Source organism: Caretta caretta, chromosome 19 (genome assembly GCF_965140235.1).
Source record: "Caretta caretta isolate rCarCar2 chromosome 19, rCarCar1.hap1, whole genome shotgun sequence".
NCBI classification, from domain to species: Eukaryota; Metazoa; Chordata; order Testudines; family Cheloniidae; genus Caretta; species Caretta caretta.
Genome location: NC_134224.1, coordinates 8,216,479 through 8,237,312, shown reverse-complemented (window position 1 = coordinate 8,237,312; position 20,834 = coordinate 8,216,479). Strand labels below are relative to the sequence as shown.

The following is a 20,834-nucleotide window of genomic DNA, read 5'->3' as shown; positions in this document are numbered from 1 at the left end:
TGAGGACTTCAGGCTGTGGGAGGGGGTTCTGGGCTGGGGCAGGGGGTTGTGGGTGAGGGGAGAGGGCTCCAGCGGGGGGTGCGGGCTCCGAGCTGGGGCAGGGGATGAGGGGTTGGGCATGCAGGAGGTTGCTCTGGGCTAGGATGGAGGGGTTCAGAGGGTGGGAGGGGGATGAGGGCTGACAAAAGGGGGTTGGGGTGCGGGAGGGGGTCAGGGGTGCAGGGTCTGGATCCCACTGCCTGGCAAGAGCTAGAAGGCCGGACTAAAACGTCTGGATGGCAGGATGCGGCACCCGGGCTGTAGTTTGCCCAGCCCTGCCCTAGAGTAACTAAGTGGTTGTATGCCGTGTTGTTGTCGGCCTCTGCTGTTTGCTACCAGTGGCTGCTACCATAGACATAAGGATGCCTTTGCAAAATGGATGTCAGTGCACTACATGGGTTATCTGCTGAATTGTAGCTGTGTTGGTCTCAGGACACAAGCTGGCTCAGGTCATATCTTTTACTGGACCAACTTGCTTCTGTGGGCAAAAGAGCCAAGCTTTAGAGCGACACCTGGGGCAGGCCCAGCCGGCCGGGTGCCCGTGGGTCACCCCACAGGGTGATGCCCTCTGTGGTGCAGGGGCTCCCAGGGCCCCCCAGCTCCCGGGACCTGCCCTCTGCCTCAGTGCCTGAGCTGAGACAATCCCAGGGGCAGCACGTGCCGCCAGCGTGCCCCAGGAACCACGTGGCCATGGCCTCGCTGGCGACGGCCTGTCCGCGCAACGTCCCCTGGCCAGGGCCTCTCCAGCAATGGCGTCGGCCCTGCTCATCACGTGGACGGTGCCCGTCACGTGGTCAGCGCCTGGGCGCCTTGTGCTCCCCTTTTGGCCCGTCTCGGCTCCCGTCTCGTTGGCGGAAGGGCGGGGCTTGGGCAAAATGGCGTCGCTGGGAGAGGCGGGCGGGCTGCTGCTGCTGCTGCTGGTAGCCGGGGCGGCCGGCGGGCCCCGCTACAGCCCGGACTGGCCCAGCCTGGACGCGAGGCCGCTGCCGGCGTGGTTCGACCAGGCCAAGGTGGGGGTGTTCGTGCACTGGGGGGTGTTCTCGGTGCCCGCCTATGGCTCCGAGTGGTTCTGGTGGCACTGGCAGGGCGAGCGCCGCGCCGACTACGAGCGCTTCGTGCGGGAGCACTACCCGCCCAACACCAGCTACGCCGACTTCGCCTCGCGCTTCACCGCCCGCGACTTCAGCCCGCGCTACTGGGCCTGGCTCTTCGAGCAGGCCGGCGCCAGGTCAGTCCCGGCGGGCGCGCCTGGGCGCGGGGCGGGAGCCGGCACTGGTGACTTGGGGGGCAGTGAGGGGCCCCTTGGTCTCTAATGGGGAGTGGCCTGCGGGTGAGCGGGGGTGGGGCTGTCGACACTGGTGACTTGGGGTGCAGTGAGGGGCCCCTTGGTCTCTAAGGGGGAGTGGTCTGCGGGTGAGCGGGGGTGGGGCTGTCGACACTGGTGACTTGGGGGGAGTGAGGGGCCTCTTGGTCTCTAATGGGGAGTGGTCTGCGGGTGAGGGGGGGCGGGTGTTGGCACTGGTGACTTGGGAGTGAGGGGCCCCTTGGTCTCTAATGGGAAGTAGCCTGCAGGTGAGCGGAGACGGGGGTGGGGGTGTTGTCACTGGTGACTTGGGGGGCAGTGAGGGGCCCCTTGGTCTCTAATGGGGAGTGGTCTGTGGGTGAGGGGGGGCGGGTGTTGGCACTGGTGACTTGGCAGTGAGGGGCCCCTTGGTCTCTAATGGGGAGTGGCCTGCGGGTGAGCGGGGGTGGGGGTGTCGTCACTGGTGACTTGGGGGGCAGTGAGGGGCCCCTTGGTCTCTAATGGGGAGTAGCCTGCGGGTGAGGGGGGGCGGGTGTTGGCACTGGTGACTTGGGAGTGAGGGGCACTTGTCTCTAATGGGAAGTAGCCTGCAGGTGAGCGGAGGTGGGGGTGTCGGCACTGGTGACTTGAGGGGGAGCGAGGGGCCCCTTGGTCTCTAATGGGGTGTAGCCTAGGGTCTGGGCTGAGAGTGCAAACCAGGGCAAGGGGGCACCCCAAGGGCGGAACAAGCAGTAGCTGGGTGGGGAGGGGAATAGAAGATAGGGAGGGGGTAGCCTCTGTGAGGGCAGGGTGGCCCTGGGCTCTGCTGCGGGAGAAGGGTCCAGGGGGGTCCCTTGGGGCAGGAGTTCAGTGGGTGCCGTCACTGGTGACCTTTGTGCACGTAAAACATCTGTAGGGGCCATTGGTCTGCTCCATCCCAGGATCCAGAGCCACTCCAGTGGGCAGAGTGTACATAGGGCAGAACCCTGGTTCCTATAGTTTTCAGAGTAGCAGCCGTGTTAGTCTGTATTCGCAAAAAAAAGGAGTACTTGTGGCACCTTAGAGACTAACCAATTTATTTGAGCATAAGCTTTCGTGAGCTACAGCTCACTTCATCAGATGCATCCGATGAAGTGAGCTGTAGCTCACGAAAGCTTATGCTCAAATAAATTGGTTAGTCTCTAAGGTGCCACAAACACTATAGGAACCAAGGAGTACATTTCCCTGCTGGGGCCAACCCCTATATTGTAGCACCCTGAGGATGCATCATTCCCAGGAAAGGAACACATTCATGGATTTTAAATCTTGCATTAATCAAAGCTAGAGCCAGAGGGAACCGGTTTCTGCTGCCTTCCACCAGAGCAGACGTCAGGTGATTTACTTGAGTAGCTGCTTCCTCTTTTAGCCAATGGACAGTCCCTTTCTGAGGCCTTAGTGAGATATGGTTTCTACAAACTTACACAAAGCAAGAATGATTTCATTTTGTAAAATGAGTCTCAAAATCATTAAGTTCGCTGGAACCATGGAAGCACTTGGAAGTGGTGGTTTATCACTCAGTGGCTTTAATGTGTCTAACTTTGAAAGTGGATTTAGTGCTGTTGAAAGATGCCACTCTGACAGCACTGTTGATTTTTATTCTTAGGTTTACCCTTTTGCCCTTAGAAGTTCTCCCTCCACTTTGAGGGCAAGGCATTTGTTTCACTACTTGTGTTCTGTCTGCATAGGGTATCAATCTGTCACCTTTTTATCAGCACTAAAATTCATTTAAAACTCCTTAACTCTTGCAAAGGAGAGAACTTGCAAACAGGTACAGTCAGAAAAGGAATCTGAGACAGCTCTTGGATTTGGAGTATCTTAGGTAGGTTCTATTTCCGTCTGAACAAGGGGCTTTGATTTCCGCAGGTATGTGGTGCTGACTACAAAGCATCATGAGGGCTTCACAAACTGGGGGTCTCCTGTGTCCTGGAACTGGAATTCTGTGGATACGGGGCCCCATCAAGACTTAGTGGGTAAACTGGGACAAGCTCTCAGAGAAAGGTATGTCACTGCTCTTGTACATACTGGCAAAACTTTGTTACCCAAGAACTATTTCCAGTTCTTGAATTAGATGCCCATTAGTGTCTCCTAGTTCTTTTTGATAAATTTGTCCCTAAGCACATACTTTTCAACAAAACTGTTTTGCCTCGGGGTAAGAGAACTCTCGTACCCAAATCTCCTGTTGGCTTCCTACAGGATGGCGGCAAGATCCAGGGAATAGGGCATGGGAATCAGAGTTTGACAACCTGGGCTATATTCCTGACGTTACCACTAAGTCACTGTGTGACTTTAGGCAAGTTACTCAGTCTCTCTCATATGTGAGGAAAGGAGTGTGATATTTACCCACTTTTTGGAAGTATTTTGAAACCTATGACTAGATATAGCATTCTCTAATGCAGACTCGGCACTGAATACTACAATAGTAGGTGCTTGTGACTCTCTTTTTTTTTTTTTAATGTAAGCTTCACAAGTATAGTGAATATGCAGAGAGATCTTTTTTTCAAACTGGTACTTTTTTGTTAACCCAACTTTCATCTCTTTCCTTTCTTTGTTTAATATTTAAGGAACATACGCTATGGACTCTACCATTCTCTCTTAGAGTGGTTTAATCCTTTGTATTTAGATGACAAAAAAAATGGCTTCAAGACACAGAATTTTGTCATTTCAAAAACTATGCCAGAGCTTTATGATCTTGTTTTAAGGTAAGAGCTGCAACCTTTTAGCGCCCCTGAATATTACTGTATTTCTTTATTTGTTAGGGGGATAAGGATGTGGGGCAGAGGAAGGGAGACACTTTAATATTTGCTGTTCAACCACAAGGCAGATCTCGCCTTCCTACAGCAGCAATTTGGGATTTGAGGTGGTCTGAGAAGGGGATCATGTTAGCTATCTGTGGTTGGGAGCACTTTTTCCTCAATGTTATTTACTGGCCATTATGCCTGCATGGAGACAACTTGCACTTACCCTCTTTTGTTAGTGCTACACCCCCACTTTGGGTATGAATGATACTCCCATCCTATGCTGCAGCAAGGATCTCCCTCATGGGTGTGTGTTTTTGTTCCCCCACCAGGCAAATTTCCTGGCTATGTCATACAATAGGAGAAGCATGTGAAAGCAAAGATAATTGTCACAAGGCAGTATTTTTAATTCTTGCTTATGAAGTTTAGTCTTCTCTTTTGGCTGGGCCAGAAGTGGGAATGTTAAATTTTCTAGTAACATTCATCTGTCTCCTAGGTATAAACCAGATCTGGTTTGGTCAGATGGTGACTGGGAGGGTCCGGAGACATATTGGAACTCTACTTCTTTCCTTGCCTGGCTTTATAATGATAGTCCTGTCAAGGTACTGCTATCTGCATTTCCTTCATGTCTTCTGGCCATTACATAAATATGGAAAATCGGGCAGCTTCTACTACTGGCAGAATCTAAGTCAAAAACCCTTAGGGTCAGTCGAAGCATATAAATTGTTGAGGGCATCTAAAGTATTTGACCTTTTAATCAAAAATAATGAATGTACTTGTCGTTATCGGGAGACTAGTTACCAAAGATCCCAGAACAAAACCCACAAACTTGTTCCTTTGAAACACTGCAGTAGAAGGATTGAGTGTCTAAGTCAAAACAGTTTCTACTCTGAACTGTCTCTCCTCATTCTAGGATACCGTTGTGGTAAATGACCGTTGGTGCAATAACTGCTCCTGCAATCATGGAGGATACTACAACTGTGCCGATAAATACAAGCCGGGCACCCTGCCACAGCACAAATGGGAGATGTGCACGTCTATTGACAAACTGTCTTGGGGCTATCGAAGCAACATGCAAGTCAATGAGCTCATGGATGAATCAAGTATTATCTCAGTAAGAACATTTTAATATAAATAGGGGGATTGCTGGGGATTAGAGGTTGTCTACTTATCTGGCAAAACAGTATGACAGGGTGATGGCTAAAGTAGCAGGGATGATGTGAATAAAGCTTTTATGCAGGTTCTTTCTTTCATAGTCAAGAGGGAAAGTAAAGTGGATTCACGTTATTTTCCTGTCTGTCACAGGAACTAGTGCAGACTGTGAGTTTTGGAGGCAACTATCTCCTCAATGTGGGCCCTACAAAAGAAGGGGTGATTGTTCCAATCTTTCAAGAAAGGCTTCTGTCCCTTGGAAAATGGCTGCGTGTTAATGGGGAGGCAATTTATGCTTCTAAGCCGTGGCGGGTGCAGATGGAGAACACCACAATTGATGCATGGTAAGAATTACTTTACACAAGACCACTCTGAAACAGACCCATCTCAGGCTGTGGTCTCATGAGCAAAGAAGGGTTGAGCTCGCTACTCTGAGAGCTCCAAAGAAAAATAAACACTAGAAAGACGTTGGTTCACAAGTCACCCTCTACTCTCTGAGTATTGGACTGTTCCATGCTTTTTAAAAATAAAAAAAAATCAAAAGTAAAACACTAAAGATTCCATGGTGCTTCTCCTGAGTAGGAGTGTTTAACCCCATGGTCTTGGCTAAAATTCTTAGTTGCATGACTGCATTTTGTCTCCCTAAACTCCTGTGGTTGGCTTATTATGGTGGTATTTACTTCCCAGATTCTTTGTAATGGATCTGTGCGCTGTTACCCAGCAACTGCATTTCCTCAGAAGAAGAGGTGTATAGTAAGTGTGTAAGGAGACCAGAACACGACAAACCTAAACTGTTTTTAAAGAGAATAATGAAATGACCAACATGAAGCTTCACAAGAGCTTAATCTACACTAGTGACCACAGCAACTTAAAGCAAGGCTATGTTGCAAGGTGACCTTTGTTTTTAGGGAGCGTATGTGGACTTTGTTTAGCTTTCCTCAGTCCCTGCTGACTGGATAAATGGTGGCTCCAAAGTATTGAGGTATGCAAGGAAAGCAGGTGACCCCTATGCGGCTGGCTTTCCCAATATGACTAGACTGATTAATGGGGGGGAGGCATGCACTTTTTGCTTTACTTCTGACAAAGCCAGATGCTTGTGTCTCCCTCTGTATTTTTGGTGGTCTACACACCTCTGTACACCATCTTATATTCCCTCAGGTACACTTCTAAAGGATCAACTGTCTATGCCATCTTTCTGACCTGGCCAGAGAGTGGTGTGTTGAAGCTGTCTTCACCTATTCCATCTTCAAGCACACAAGTAAGGAATCTGAAGAGTAGATAATTAATCTCATGAGTCCATCTCGGTACCTAAAGGCTGAGATGGCCCAGCCTGGGTTCCATTAAATATCTGGTGAAAGTATATATAAAGTTGTCTTCCCTTACTTCTAGTCTTGGGTCTTAAAGGAATTGCGATTCCTCTTTCTGTGCGTTCACCTTGCTTTAAGCCACCATTATTCTCTAAGAAACGCTGGATAGGACTCGTCAGCACTGCTTGCTAACCTGACACAGTACCGACGGGCATTTCTTCCACAGAGTTCCCAGCTTCTGTTGACTTGATTTGCTGTGAAATGAGCCAAGACTCCCAAAAAGCAGTAGGACCACTCCGACAGGGCAACACAAACTAGAAAAACCCTATTAAACTACTTACTGCAAATGGCACAGGGAGGGGGCTGTGTCATCTCCAAACTGCCATAAGAAAAATCTCCCCAGTGAAGAACCATAGGCAGATGCTGGGCCAAAAATGTGCTGTGTACAGTACTCTGCAGCTCAGTAAAATCTGGCGGGATGGAAAGTAGTTGGGGCTAGCTCAACCGCTTGAGTGTCTGCAAATACATTGAACTTGCTGACTGAGATGTATTTAAACAGGAAGTATGTGCATGAAGCAACAGATGAATATTGTTCTTTCTCTCTTTCTTCAGGTGACTATGTTGGGGTTCTCTGAGACACTGAAGTGGGAGAAGGCCCTATATAAAGGATTGATGATCACTTTGCCCTATGTACCTCCATCTGCTCTCCCAGTGCCGTGTTGCTGGACTCTCAAGCTAGAAGGTGTGGCGTGATAGTGACCTTGAAGAAAAGCAAGGAACTAGATTGCTTTTTTGCTTTGATCAGATTTTTTTTTTGAAGGTGAAGGAATCTTAATAAATTGTTTTTCTTGCTCATCTAAGAGAATAGCTTTGAGCCACTCTGGCCAAGAAAACAGCTAGGTCAGTGCATCTTGGGTGGGAACGAAGGCCTGATGTATACGCAACGTTTCATCTGTCCGAGAGACGTGTCCAGCAATAGTAATGTTCTGTTGCTGGATTTTGACCTCGGAGTGTGGTCAGACTACTGCGATGAGAGATCCTTAGCTGGGCTTCCTGGCAGATGTTACCACTTTGCCACCTTTAACCATGGCACTGCAGCCTAATAGGCATGACTGTCACATAAGGTGGGTGGGAGTGTGAACAAATTTAGTGTGGGACAGCTACAAAGTTGGTTGAATTAGGATCTGCAACCCGCAAACACAGAATGTGAATAAATGGTGCTCAGTTACTACAGTGATGGTTACCTTACAAATGCTTAAGATTGACAAAACGAGCGATGGTCACCCTGCCAAGAGGGTGCTTACCTGCTAAAGGAGAGATTTCACATTTTTAATTATCAAAATGTTCGATATTGCTGTTAACCAGACTATATGGAGGGATGGAACTATTTTCATGTTCGTTTATGATCAAGGAACATGCCTTGTACTGGTGTGTAAGTCTGCACCATCAAACTAAGCAAAACAAAGCAGGAAAAAACATCCACTGCTTCAGGACAGGAGCAGGTCTCCACTGAAGCTGTCCACTGCACCTATGTTTTAACTATCAGCTCAGGAGCTCTGGAACTGAATCTTTTATACTGACTGATTTGAATATTCATGTCACTTAAATGGCATAATCTGCTTCTTGAAACTAGTCTTTAACTCTAATCAAAATGCAGTAGCCTAACTTTATTTTCTGGTGTGTGAAATTATTAAACATTCTGTTTAGGGTGAATCCATTATGCCATTTAAAGTCTAATTGGAATTAAGCACTTTTTCAGATTCTTATGTGCAGTGTATTTTCATATGTAAATTTAAAAAATAAAATTCTATTAAAACACTGCTGCATTCATTTCATGTGAATTAAAGCTGAATTAGGTATGATTACAAATATTTGTAATGTAAAATAAGTGGATTTATATTAATGTTTGAAGGAGATTAGATGTAATGAATTTAAAGAATGAATCTGAGCTCTCTCTAACATTCATATAAATTCAACTGAATTTAAATTCTTGTCCTTAAGATGTGGGTGTAGTTACATTTGTGGAAAGAGCTGTAAGCAGATGGTAATCTGTTCTTGTAAGTCTTTGCAGAGGTACTGTTGGTCTGACTTAAAATCAATATAACTCTTCAGTTTTGTTAAACAAAAAAGCCCCTCTCAGTACTTACATTTGATAAGTTTGTAAAGGAAGGATTTCACAGCACATCCAGGTTAAAATTATGAAACTCTGTTCTATGAGTCTGCAATTTACTAGAGCATGGGGGAGGAAAGTGCTTATAGACACAAGTGTCACTGTTCAAAGTGTTGTACAGCAACCCAACAACACTGTGCTCCAAAGCAGAAGATAGCAGACTCCATGTAAAAGTGGCTTAGAGCAATGGCTCTCAAGCTTTCCAGAGAACTGTCCCCCTTTCAGGAGTCTGCATGGGGCCAGGTCCCTTCCAGTCCTCCACATCTGAGAGCCTATCACCATGATAGGTTTCAGAGTAGCAGCCCTGTTAGTCTGTATCCGCGAAAAGAACAGGAGGACTTATGGCCCCTTAGAGACTAACCAATTTATTTGAGCATGAGCTTTCCTGAGCTTCCGCTCACATGGAGCATCCGCCACATGCAGTGAGCTGTAGCTCAGGAAGGCTTATGCTCAAATAAATCGGTTAGACTCTAAGGGGCCACGCGTCCTCCTGTTCGTTTTTCTTATCCCCATGATGCGCTTCAGCCGCGTCTCCTGCAAGCCTCAGGGCTGAAGTCCCGGCCCCTGTGGGAAGGGGCCGCGGGGAGCTGCGGTCCAGAGCCCTGGGACGCTGGCTCGGAACGGGGCCGGGGGCAGGTGCTGAGCCTGGGGCTAACTCTGCCCCGGCCGGCTCCCGAGACCCGCGAGCGCGGCGCTGGCGGGGCAAGCAGCGGAGCCGGCCCTGGCGAGCTTGCGGGGCTCGGGTCACGTGCTCAGCAGCTGGCGGCCGGGGCGGGGGGGAGAGGGGTCACATGACAAGGGGGCGTCTGTCACGTGAGCGTCCCAAGATGGTGGCGGCCAAGCGGGCGCTTCCGTGGTTGGCGGCCTCGCTCCGCCCGGTGAGTGACTCGCCGCTGCCCCGGGCCCTCGCATCCACTTCAGCGAGCCCAGCGCTTACTTGGGCCCCAGGCTGCCCCCCCCCCCACACTTCTGCTGCGCTAATAGCAACGCCGCCCTCCGGCTTCTCCGGAGAGCTCGGGGCCCGTCTACACTACGGGGGCCGTTAATCCTCCTCCCTGGAGCCCGCTGCCTCCGCGCCGGGCGTTAGCCTGGCTACCGCGCCCAGGGCAGGCGCGTGCTCGCAGCCCTGAGCGAAGGAGCTCGGCTGCCCGAAGTGCACGGTGCGGACCCGGCCTGACTCTGAACCAGTTCCAGATTGACGTCGTGGGGCTGCCCTCACGGCCTGGCCACTGGGGTCACGGAGCAGGTGTTTCGTTACGGGCGGACCGCGCTGGTCCTTTCAGCTCTCCCGGACCCCTTTAAGGAGAGACTGCTGTATAAATAGTCGGTCTACAAAGGGCCGTGCTGGCTCATTGGTTAAGTGTTGCCAGCTCTTCTGATTTCATCACGAGAGCCCTGATAGTGGGCGCTAAGCTCTGGTTCCTGGATTCACTTGTGAGTCTCTCCGCTATTCTTTAAAACAAAGCGAAACCAAAAAAAGTTTTTTGGTTTTGGGGTTGCAGAGAAAAGCCTGCAAATGTGACCCAGATTGCCCTCAAAGGCTCAGAAAGCAGAAGGCAAATACAAAGAACACCCACGTTTATTATTTTTATTTAAAAACTCATGCTTTTGGGGATTGATTCATGATTTTTGAATGCCCTTTTCTATGTTTCTTAGTATGTGAAACAATCATAGACACAGTTAATGTTAAAAAAAAAAAACATGAAAAATTGTTGTCCTGTGTGGTTTTAAAGGGTCTTTTTTTCCTGCTCTCTCTGTCTCTTGCGTAGATCAGCTCTACAGCAGCTGGCTCCCTTCCCAAACAAGTGAAAATAGTTGAAGTTGGCCCAAGAGATGGACTGCAGAATGAAAAAGTAAGGGACTCTGCTCTCTGTGCTCCGCTTATGACCGAGGGTGTTGTAATAACTTGTTGATTTAACATTTGAACATTGTGAGTCTGCTGTTTCAACACTGCCCTGCGTTATTTAATTCTCCCAGTCAGAATATATTTGTAGCTCACAATCTCCTCCCCAAAATCCTGTTACTTTTTTCTTCAACTTCCAATGCATTTATTGCCATATAAGTTGCCAAATGTGTTTTGTTTATGACAGGTTTCAGAGTAGCAGTTGTGTTAGTCTGTATTTGCAAAAAGAAAAGGAGGACTTGTGGCACCTTAGAGACTAACAAATTTATTTGAGCATAAGCTTTCGTGAGCTACAGCTCACTTCATGCTCAAATAAATTTGTTAGTCTCTAAGGTGCCACAAGTACTCCCTTTTCTTTTTGTTAATGAGTCCATTTGCCCTTGTTTCTTGAGGCATTCAGCCTAATCTAACTTCTGTTATACCTCCCCTGTGTATATAATGAGAGGATGATATAATTAACTCACAGGTGAGCTTGTCTTTTATTTGTATTACAAATTATGTTGAACTAGAATTCCCTCTTGTATTCAAAACAGATTTTCATGTCTGCTGCCAGAGGGTAGTTTGCTATTACCCTGGTCCTGCAAAGAGTTAAGCACATGCATGACTTTATGCAGCTCAGTAACACCATTGAACTCAATGGGTCTGCCCATGTATGTAAACTTAAGCTTTGCTTACAACTCTGCAATATTAGGGTCTAATACCTAGTGTAATTAAATTCCTGAGAGAGAACACAAATAAAACTACTGAGGACATATGCAAGGCTGCTAAGCCCAGGGTTGTTACGTTCTATCTTAAGTCAGTTGCTTTGTTTACCTGTTTAAAAAAAAAAAAATCTGTCTGCGCTGAACAGTGTGTGAAGGGTAAAGTCTGTACAGTCTAGGCAGCAAGAGTGAGAGGTATGGTATAGCAAAAATTCCATTGTTAGTTTGTTGGGAAAGAGCCATGTGTTGTAGCTGATGCTGGAGAGCTCCAGTTCATGGTGTGATGACATAGCTGTGATATATCCCCTATTAAGGGGGAAGTGAGACTTCTTTTCAGCAGTTCAACCAGAGTCTACTGCAGTGCACAAAATGAAGGGAGGCCCTGCATGCGTCACAACCGCACTTAATAGCGGCTGTGAACTCAGTTGTAGCTGAACTCATCGCAACTTCATTGCAGCCTAGATAGGCAAGGGCTAAAACAGAGGTGGGCAAAGTACAGCCTGCAGGCCACATCCAGCCTGGCCCTTGAGCTCCGGGCCGGGGAGTCTAGCCCCCAGCCCCTCCCCCCGCAGCCTCAGTGTGCCATGCAGCCCGTACTCTGGCCCGCTGCTCCTGCCCGGCAGCGGGGCTGGCTCCGGTGGGGCTGTGAGCTCCTGCTGCTCTGAGCAGCATGGTAAGGGGGTGGGGAGCGGGGGGGTTGGATAAAGGGCAGGGGGTACTGGGGGGGCAGTCAGGACAGGGAGCGGGGGGGTTGGATGGGTCGGGGGTTCTGGGGGGGGTGCAGTCAGGGGATGGGGAATGGGGGGGGTTTGGATAGGCGTGGAAGTCCTGGGGGGACTGTCAGGGGGTGGGGGTGTGGATAGGGGTCAGGGGAGAGAGAGCAGGGGGGTTGAATGGAGGGGGTGGTTAGGGGCGGGGGGGGTCCCAGGAGGGGGCAGTCAGGAGACAAGGAGCGGGGTGGGGGGGTTGGATGGGTCGGGGGTTCTGAGGGGAGCAGTGAGGGGGCGGATAGGGGATGGGGGCCAGGCTGTTTGGGGAGGCACAGCCTTCCCTACCCGGCCCGCCATACAGTTTCACACCCTGATGTGGCCCTTGGGCCAGAAAGTTTGCCCACCCCTGAGCCAAAGCCTGGGCCTCTTAATTTGCTTATCTTGTGGTTTAGGTCCTGCCCACACAGGCCAGACCAAATTGGTCAGAACCCCTTTCAGACACAGCTGTTAACAGCCATAAGTAAATTCAGTTGCTGTGGCTGTGCAGACAGTGCCTTTGCTTCAGTGGGAATTAAGAGCAGTCTGCAGGATTGGCCCCTTAATTATCTGTGTGGCTGGCTTCTACTTCTGAGGGTGTTCCATGGGACCATGGCACGAGTATTCCGCTTTGGATGCGCTAGCAGCAGAGTGAAACTGACGGGGGATTGTTGAAAAATCTTCTCTAAATTCTGAACAGTACTTTGCTTAGAAACTCATAGAATAAAGACAGGTTTCAGAGTAGCAGCCGTGTTAGTCTGTATTCGCAAAAAGAAAAGGAGGACTTGTGGCACCTTAGAGACTAACAGATTTATTTGGACATAAGCTGTCGTGAGCTACAGAAAGCTTATGCTCAAATAAATTTGTTAGTCGCTAAGGTGCCACAAGTACTCCTTTTCTTTTTTCATAGAATAAAGCATCACATTTTACTATTATAATAGATAACAGAACAAATCCTTTAATAAAGTAGATCTGTATTATCTCTTTTAGTTTCTTCTGAAAAAGGAGTTTTTCAACAGATGTATAATCTTTTGCTGTATTAACAAGATTTGTTTTAAACTAACTTTAATCTAGGGATGTTTCTCTTTCCTCCCTGTAGAATATTGTCCCTACACAGGTGAAAATCAGCTTAATTAATATGCTGTCTGAAACAGGACTTCCGGTCATAGAGGCTACCAGTTTTGTGTCTCCCAAATGGGTTCCTCAGGTCAGTAGCTGGGATTACTTGGGATTTTGTGTAATCAGAAAGTGGATTTCAATATGGTTGCAGAAAGTTGTTAGCCTGTTAATATTCTATTTTACACTGTTAAATATTGTCTTAAACTTTCCTGAGTCAGAAATAACCTAACATTGCTTCACTGGCCTGTTCTCTGTTATAGTTAGATCACTTATAGCATTTATTATTATTTGTGTTATGGTAGGCCCTATAAACTCCAATCAGGGATTAGGGCCTTATTATGCAGAACACTGTGATCACACATACCAAAGAGTCCTTGTCTCAAAGAGTTTGCAATCAAGTATAAGACAAGAGATGACTGGTAGAGTGAGGAAGCATAGGGTGATATTACACCAGTCATAATTGCCTCATTATTAATAAGACAGACTAGAGCTTCCCTTTGAACACCAGTGAAGAATAAGTGCAGATTCAAATGGACACACAACTAAAAGAACAAGAGAGATCCTCTCCTTCAGTGGATGACTCTTAAGTGATCACTTTAAAATATCCCCAGTGTTTCCAGTACAGTTTTGTTTGGCTTTTAAAGAGCCATCTCTTTAAGTCATGATTTTTTGCTAGTCCCTTGGATTCTCATTTGAGACATTGTCTTAAGAAGCTTTTTTAACTCACTGAATAAATAACCTCTTCATATATTCTAAAGTTTTTCTCCATTTGCTGGTTAGATGGCTGACCACACAGAAGTCTTGCAGGGAATTCAGAAATTTCCTGGTGTCAGCTACCCAGTACTGACCCCTAATCTTAAAGGATTTCAAGCAGCGGTAAGAGAAATGTATTGTGTTTTGGATCTGAGTTCTCTAGTGTGCATTATGCATGTCATTGTCTGGGTGGGAGCACTTCAAACAAGTGGGAGATATGTAGAAATTGTACTCTAACATTTCCTCTGATTTTTCTTTTTCTATCAACGTGCAGCAGGCAGCTCTTGTAGTTTATCTAAAGAGGGTCTTTCCTAGTGGGGAACTTGAAACACACCATTTATAATGCAAAAATCTGTGTTCTTGATTCACGCCCCGCCCCACTTCTGGTGATCAGCAGTGGTATTTCTGTCTAAACAAACCCTTCTGTCTCTGCTTCCACTATATCCTGTGGAAGTGGCTTTAGTGCTGCATTTATGGCTTTGCAATCATTTCCATGACACACTCAGATGTCTCAAATCAAGGGTTATGTTTTTGCTGTGGGGTGAATTGAGATGAGAATCTGGTTTGTAAGGGAGAAAGCTCTTATATTAAAAACAGACAGCTTCAGAAATTGCAAAGGGTCTACAGAGCATGGCTGACCAAAAAAAAAAAAAAAGGTTTTTTTTCAACGTACTCTGAACAAAATGTCTTTGGGGAAAATTCTCTCTAGGGGAAAACAAATTTTAAAATTACAAATCCTATAAAACCAATAATCTCAGTAGAATAAGGCTTTGTTCCAGTAATGATCTGTAACTGCACCTCTGGAGTAAATAGCTTTATCCCTTCAACGTATATCTTCACTGATACAGGCTGCTACGGCCACACAAATTCCTCATTCCATTGAGGTTATTGCTGATACATACTTGTTAGGCAAAATGTGAAGTGGCAGCATTATCACATGGCTCTACCAGTAATGTGCAAGAATCCGAGCTTCACAATAAATCATGCAAGTATAACAAGAAGAATATTGACCTGTCGAGTGCAGCCGGTGGTAACACTGAGCTTAACTGCTTGGTGCTGAGTCAGTGGGAGCTGGGGCCTGTTTGTTGGGTTTGAAGTCAATGGGAGTGGAAAATGCTCAGCATCTTGCAGGATCAGACCTTTTACAAGTGCTTTATTAGCAACAGAAATGAGTCCTTCTGTTCTTTCTCATCTCCCTGTTGGAAGGTGGCAGCAGGGGCCAAAGAGGTGTCTATCTTTGGAGCAGCTTCTGAACTCTTCACTAAGAAGAACATTAACTGTTCCATAGAGGAGAGTTTGCAGAGGTTCAGTGAAGTGATGCATGCAGCAGGAGCAGCCAGTGTTCCAGTCAGAGGGTAAGAGAGCCCAGTGCTAGATCAAACCAGTTTGTTAACCTGTGCTAATGATGTCAAACCATAGAGGAAAAGTCCGACTACTGGGGCATGGGCCAGAAGTATCCAAGGCTAATATGGTTGGGGAGGTGATGACCACTTAACTGTACTGGTTTGAAGCCATTCCTGTACCCGCAAAAACAGTGCAGCCTGGGACCTCTCTCCCATCCCATTTGCTGCTTATGACCCACCTTAAATTCCCAGGAGCAGAGGAGGGGGATTTACTCCAATCTCTTTTTATGCTGATTTTATTTACTTTGCTTCCTGGTCTGCATGACTTTGGAAACAAAAGAGTCCTAATCCCTTTTCATTGACCAGATACCATTATTGAGTCATTTTCCTCTCTTCTACAATGGTCAAACTGTGCTGAGGCCACTTGTAAGAGTAACTTGTCCTGAACCGAGCTCCTGGCTAGGAGTACAGCATATGACTAGGTCTCTCAAATTCGGTTCTCTCAGTGCTGTGGGTTACATGTGAATAGGTCTCAAATAATAGAATCTTCCTGTCCCTGTGGAAAGCAGATTTCACCACTTTTAAGCTTCAGTTTTCTTAATGTTTTAATGATATCTTGGGCTCTGTCAAAACAGTGGTTCTCAACCAGGGGAATGCGTACCCCTGGGGGTACGCAAAGGTCTTCCAGGGGGTACATCACCTCATCTAGATATTTGCCTAGTTTTACACCAGGCTACATAAAAAGCATTAGCGAAGTCAGTACAAACTAAAATTTCATACAATGACTTGTTTATACTGCTCTATATACTATACGCTGAAATGTAAGTACAATATTTATATTCCAATTGATTTATTTTATAATTATATGATAAAAATGAGTCAGCAATTTTTCAGTAAGAGTGTCCTGTGACACTTTTGTATTTTTCTGTCTGATTTTGTAAGCAAGTCCAGTTTTAAGTGAGGTGAAATATGGGGGTACACAAGACAAATCAGACTCCTGAAAGGGATACAGCAGTCTGAAACCGTTGAGAGCCACTGTATCAAAGGATCCAGAATTACATTAATTGATTTTCGCACAAATACTCCCTGCATCGTGGTGTGAAGTATTAAATGGTTAGCAGGGTGCCTGACCCCAGTAATGGCTGTCTGTTTCTTTGTGCAGAGGGAATTATTACAGAGGCTGTGAGCCTTTGTCCACTGAATTCCACCCTTAGGCTTTTGGAAAACTAAAAGAAATTTCTCATTATTTAGAATGCTGCATGTACTGACTGACTTAGCCTGTATTCTATTCCCCCAACACCCCCAAATTCCCCCTGCTAATCTCAGGCTATATCTGCAGGTATGTTTCTTGTGTTCTTGGTTGTCCCTATGAAGGAAAGATTGCCCCAGCTAAAGTTGCAGAGGTGAGTACACCATAAATGTAGCCAGAGGCTATCTAATCCTCGGTGCAATCCTAATGTTTGGGACAAGAATCGGGTGCCCTGAGCTGCTTGGAGGTTTGCTTTTTGCATGAGACAGAATAGGGTGCTGTTTGCTTGCGGAGATGCACCGGGAAATTTAATGACCACATCTCCCACCAAGAATTAGGGGTGTTCTTCCAATTGCCAGCTCAGCGAGGAAATGAGTGCTGAGACAGATTTAATTGGAAGTGGTATTCGTCACTTCTTGTCCTCTACTGTGCGTATCTAGTGTTTCTGGGTGCAGTCTGATGATTGTCCTGTTCCACCCCAGAGGTGGCTGCATTTTCAGGGCAAGTGAAACGATCCCTCTCTATAGCTTGTGTCTCAATGTGTGAAGTGCTTTGGGATCCTAATAGCAAATCTGTTTTCTCATTAAGTGTGTCATTTTTGGGGCAGGTGTCCAAGAAGATGTACTCAATGGGGTGCTACGAGATTTCTCTGGGTGACACCATCGGTGTTGGGACCCCTGGGAGCATGAAGGAAATGCTCTCTGCAGTCATGAAAGAGGTACCCGTTGGGGCCCTTGCTGTTCACTGTCATGATACCTATGGGCAGGCTCTCGCCAACACCTTAGTAGCACTTCAGGTAAGTGTTCCTTTGCTTCAGTGAACAATATCTGTGAGTTTTGTCTCCCCTCATGTGCTGAGGGTCTCTCACTCTCCCCTTTCCTGTGTGTGTGCACGTGTAGGTATATATGCAAACCAAGAAAATCATAGTGGGTGTGAGTGAAAACTGTCACAAGTCCCCTAGCTGGTCCTTGGTTTGGTTCAGGTACATCAACACTTGGGGTTCTTCACCCAGTGGTATCCGAGTAATGGATTCTGCTGGGTTCCATATGGGCTGCAGTAACTAGACTCAACATTCTTTGCAGTGAGCAGTATCTGAAACAAGCACTTTGGTACATTTGCATGCTCTGCTCACGAATTACAAAGGTCTGTCAAACTGCTGTAGCGAGGGAAGTGTTAATAGCACTTTATGGCCCTGAGAATGAGTTAATAGAAGATCAGGCGTATGTGCAAACTAGTATAGGACATTTCCATCGGAACATCACAGATATGGGCTGGTCTCGTATCTTGTGACACATGAGAGTAAAACAAGAGCGTGCTGGGTGCTTCACCTATCTGGGCTGCATTAGGGACTGGACTTGAACGATTCTCAGGACTGTCAGTTGCCTGGATTTGGCACAGCTCTCCCCTACCCAGCCAGGAATGAGGGACTGACCAGGACACTGTCCAAAATGCCTGTTCAGTTCTTTATTAAATCTCTTCCCCAAGCCAGAGGATGCTTGTTCCTTTGACCCAAACGTGGGCGGTGTTGTTGCTCTGATTTACAGTACGATGGGACCAGAGCTGCAGACAGTTTTACAGACGCCTGTTTTGTATTCAGATGGGTGTGAATGTGGTCGATTCCTCAGTTGCTGGTCTCGGAGGCTGCCCGTACGCACAAGGAGCCTCAGGAAATGTCGCTACAGAAGACTTGGTGTACATGCTACATGGCCTGGGGATTCATACCGTAAGTACAGTGGGCTCACTGTTGTCATGGCACTGCCTGCTCACACTGCTCTCCATCGGGGCTCAAAACGTGGCTTTGAAACTTGACCTACAAACTCCCTGACTGGCAGACGTAGCTTCCCTGTACTCGGGTGGCTGCCACCCAAATACAGTGAGGCTTTGTCTGGCTGAAGGAGCCCTTGTTGTCTGTCACGGCAAGGATAAGGGAGTGAATTGGAATCAGTGAGTCTGGACTTGAGGGCGTTAAAGCAAACAGCCAGAAAACCGAGCCCACACGGAGCAGTAATAAGTAACGAACTTCCTACACGTCACCTTTCTGTGAGTGCACAGGGGAAAGAATATGGGCACAGCTGATCATTGTTCCAGCTTCAAAGGTCATTGTGTCCCCTCTTCCCCCCAGCCCCACTCCCTCTGGATTTAGCCTCACTCCTTTGTGGTGCCTTTGACCTTGAGTTTCTCCCTTCCCCCACTCCTTCCCCGAGTGCACACTAAGGAATGTGTGACTTTAAATGCACTAGTGACCAGTTTCCAAGAGTCTTACCAGAACAGCATACCATTTTCCAAAGCTGCCCACCAGTCTGGAATGTGATGGCATAGTTGTGCAGCCCACCCAGCAGGTGCATGTACAAACTGTTGTATCTCTGTCTCGTAAAGGGAGTGGATCTACAGAAGCTGATGGAGGCAGGTGTGTTTATCTGCAAAGCACTGAACAGAAGAACCAGTTCCAAAGTGGTTCAGGCTTCCTGCAAACTGTGACACGGATCAGTTTCTCCTCCGACAAGTCAGCAAAGAAAGCCTCGGTGCAGATCTGGAGCCCTGCCAAGTTTACATTTGCTGCCTGGGTTGTGCTTAAATATTCCCTTTTGCGCTCTGGACTTGGTGAATGGGAGATTATATATAGTAAAATCTACAAAGAAATGAAATAAACAAGAATGCTATAGCAGACCTAGATGAACATGTTACACCTCTTTAAGGAGAGAGGGGAGCTGGCCTCTGACAGTGCCGTCATGAAATGGACAAACTTGTATCTGAGGGAAGAGTAAGGGACACAACCGTTGCTTTTACGCAGAGAACAGAAGGCAGTAGGCACCTCGGAAACTTCTTTGAGCTTTCTTGATGGGGGTAATGGGTTTTTTTGTTTGAGGTTAACATGGAGCTCAGAAGAGCATCCACTCAGGTTAATTACCACCTCCAGGGGATTGTCATCGTAGGACTAACACTACAGTGTACCCAGTTAGAGCACTTTCCTTGGGTCAGACTGGTTTTAGCTTCTCAGAACTGCATGGAGCAATCCTCTCCTTGCAACACGAGCAAACAGATTGAAAACACAAGGAAGCACCTTTATTCTATAGATCGGAGTGAATATCAAGGATGTAGCTCCAGCTTTGGATCTTAGCTCTTAGTATTCAGTAGTGGAGGATGGTATGGGTCAAAAGATGCTTTTCAGGTAATTGTCAGTTGTGTTAGGGAAAGATACAGATTTTATCATCTGAAATATTAGAGTAGCAAAAATCTGGTGTAATTAAACGGGGGAAAGAACAACTTAGTATTAAGTCTGTGACAGGAAATCCTATCAAGATAACTACTGTGTGAGCAGCATGCGAATGGGAGAGTGTGGAAGAAGTGCCTTATGGTTACAGGACTGCAGAGAAAATCTAGACCAGGGGTTCTCAAACTTCATTGCACTGTGACACCCTTCTGTCAATAAAAATTACTGCATGACCCCAGGATGGGGGACCAAAGCCTGAGCCTGCCCGAGCCCCGCTGCCCCAGATGGTGGGGCCAAAGCCTGAGCCCCACCACCCCGGGTGGCAGGGGCCAAAGCCCTCAGGGCTTCAGCTTCGGTCCCGGATGGTGGGGTTTGGCTTTAGCCCTGGGCCCCAGTAAGTCTAAGACATCCCTGGTGACCTCATTAAAATGGGGTCACGACCCACAGTTTGAAAAGCACTGATCTAGACCAACAGGGCAAGAAGAAATTAAACAGAACTAGTATAATTTCTGTACTTTGCTTGAATTTCTCATGTCAGCTGGAATTGTCAGCCATTCAGTTTCTATGGAACTCTTTTTATCACTGAACAAATTATTAAATGCTTTTTCATAAAAGTATGGATAATTAAAAAGAGCCTGAGCCAATTACTAATACACAAAACTTGTATTGAGGGCAGGTAGGCATCTGTTTCATGGCTAACCTCTCTGTTACGTACGTTCCACTGGGATGATCTTTACGGCACCAACATCCTTTTTGCAAAACACTGGCATCATAAATGTTTATGTAACATCAGTAAATTATAAATAAATAAATTAAAAATGACTGCATTCAGTGCCTGTTAGTATCCAGCTGACGTGCCGGTAACACCAGGTTAGTTTTAAAAATGCATTTAATGGTTACAGCATTGGTAATAATGACATTGTTGTTCCTGCCCTGTAGTGGGGTTCTGTTTTAACAGCTTTTCTCTATCAATCTGTCTCATGGACACTGCATTCTAGGCGTACCACCTGGCTTTGTTAACCCCTAGGGATGGGACGGTTTTCGTAACAGTACTGTCAGTTACAGCATCAGCCCCTTGGCCTGGA

At 47.0% G+C, this 20,834-nt stretch overlaps 2 protein-coding genes across 6 annotated transcripts; both read left to right on the top strand.

Moving 5' to 3' along the window:
• The first annotated feature begins 899 nt into the window (after positions 1-899).
• Positions 900-8,372, top strand: FUCA1 (alpha-L-fucosidase 1). Its single transcript, XM_048825962.2, has 8 exons — positions 900-1,267; positions 3,224-3,358; positions 3,922-4,059; positions 4,592-4,697; positions 5,009-5,209; positions 5,401-5,591; positions 6,406-6,505; positions 7,167-8,372. Exons 1-8 carry the CDS (start codon positions 915-917, stop codon positions 7,305-7,307), a joined length of 1,365 nt encoding a protein of 454 aa, XP_048681919.2. The 5' UTR covers positions 900-914; the 3' UTR covers positions 7,308-8,372.
• Positions 8,373-9,515: 1,143 nt separating this feature from the next.
• HMGCL (3-hydroxy-3-methylglutaryl-CoA lyase) lies at positions 9,516-20,571 on the top strand. 5 transcript variants are annotated; one of them, XM_048826122.2, is made up of 9 exons: positions 9,516-9,602; positions 10,494-10,577; positions 13,174-13,281; positions 13,974-14,069; positions 15,153-15,301; positions 16,629-16,692; positions 17,146-17,334; positions 18,136-18,261; positions 18,915-20,571. In XM_048826122.2, exons 1-9 carry the CDS (start codon positions 9,516-9,518, stop codon positions 19,014-19,016), a joined length of 1,005 nt encoding a protein of 334 aa, XP_048682079.1. In that variant the 3' UTR covers positions 19,017-20,571. The 5 variants fall into 5 exon arrangements, 4 of the variants coding, with proteins under 4 accessions (XP_048682079.1, XP_048682083.1, XP_048682082.1 ...); XR_007353404.2 differs by having other exon boundaries at positions 9,520-9,602; positions 18,083-18,261; positions 18,915-18,938; XM_048826126.2 differs by having other exon boundaries at positions 9,542-9,602; positions 10,499-10,577.
• The last annotated feature ends 263 nt before the right edge of the window (positions 20,572-20,834 follow it).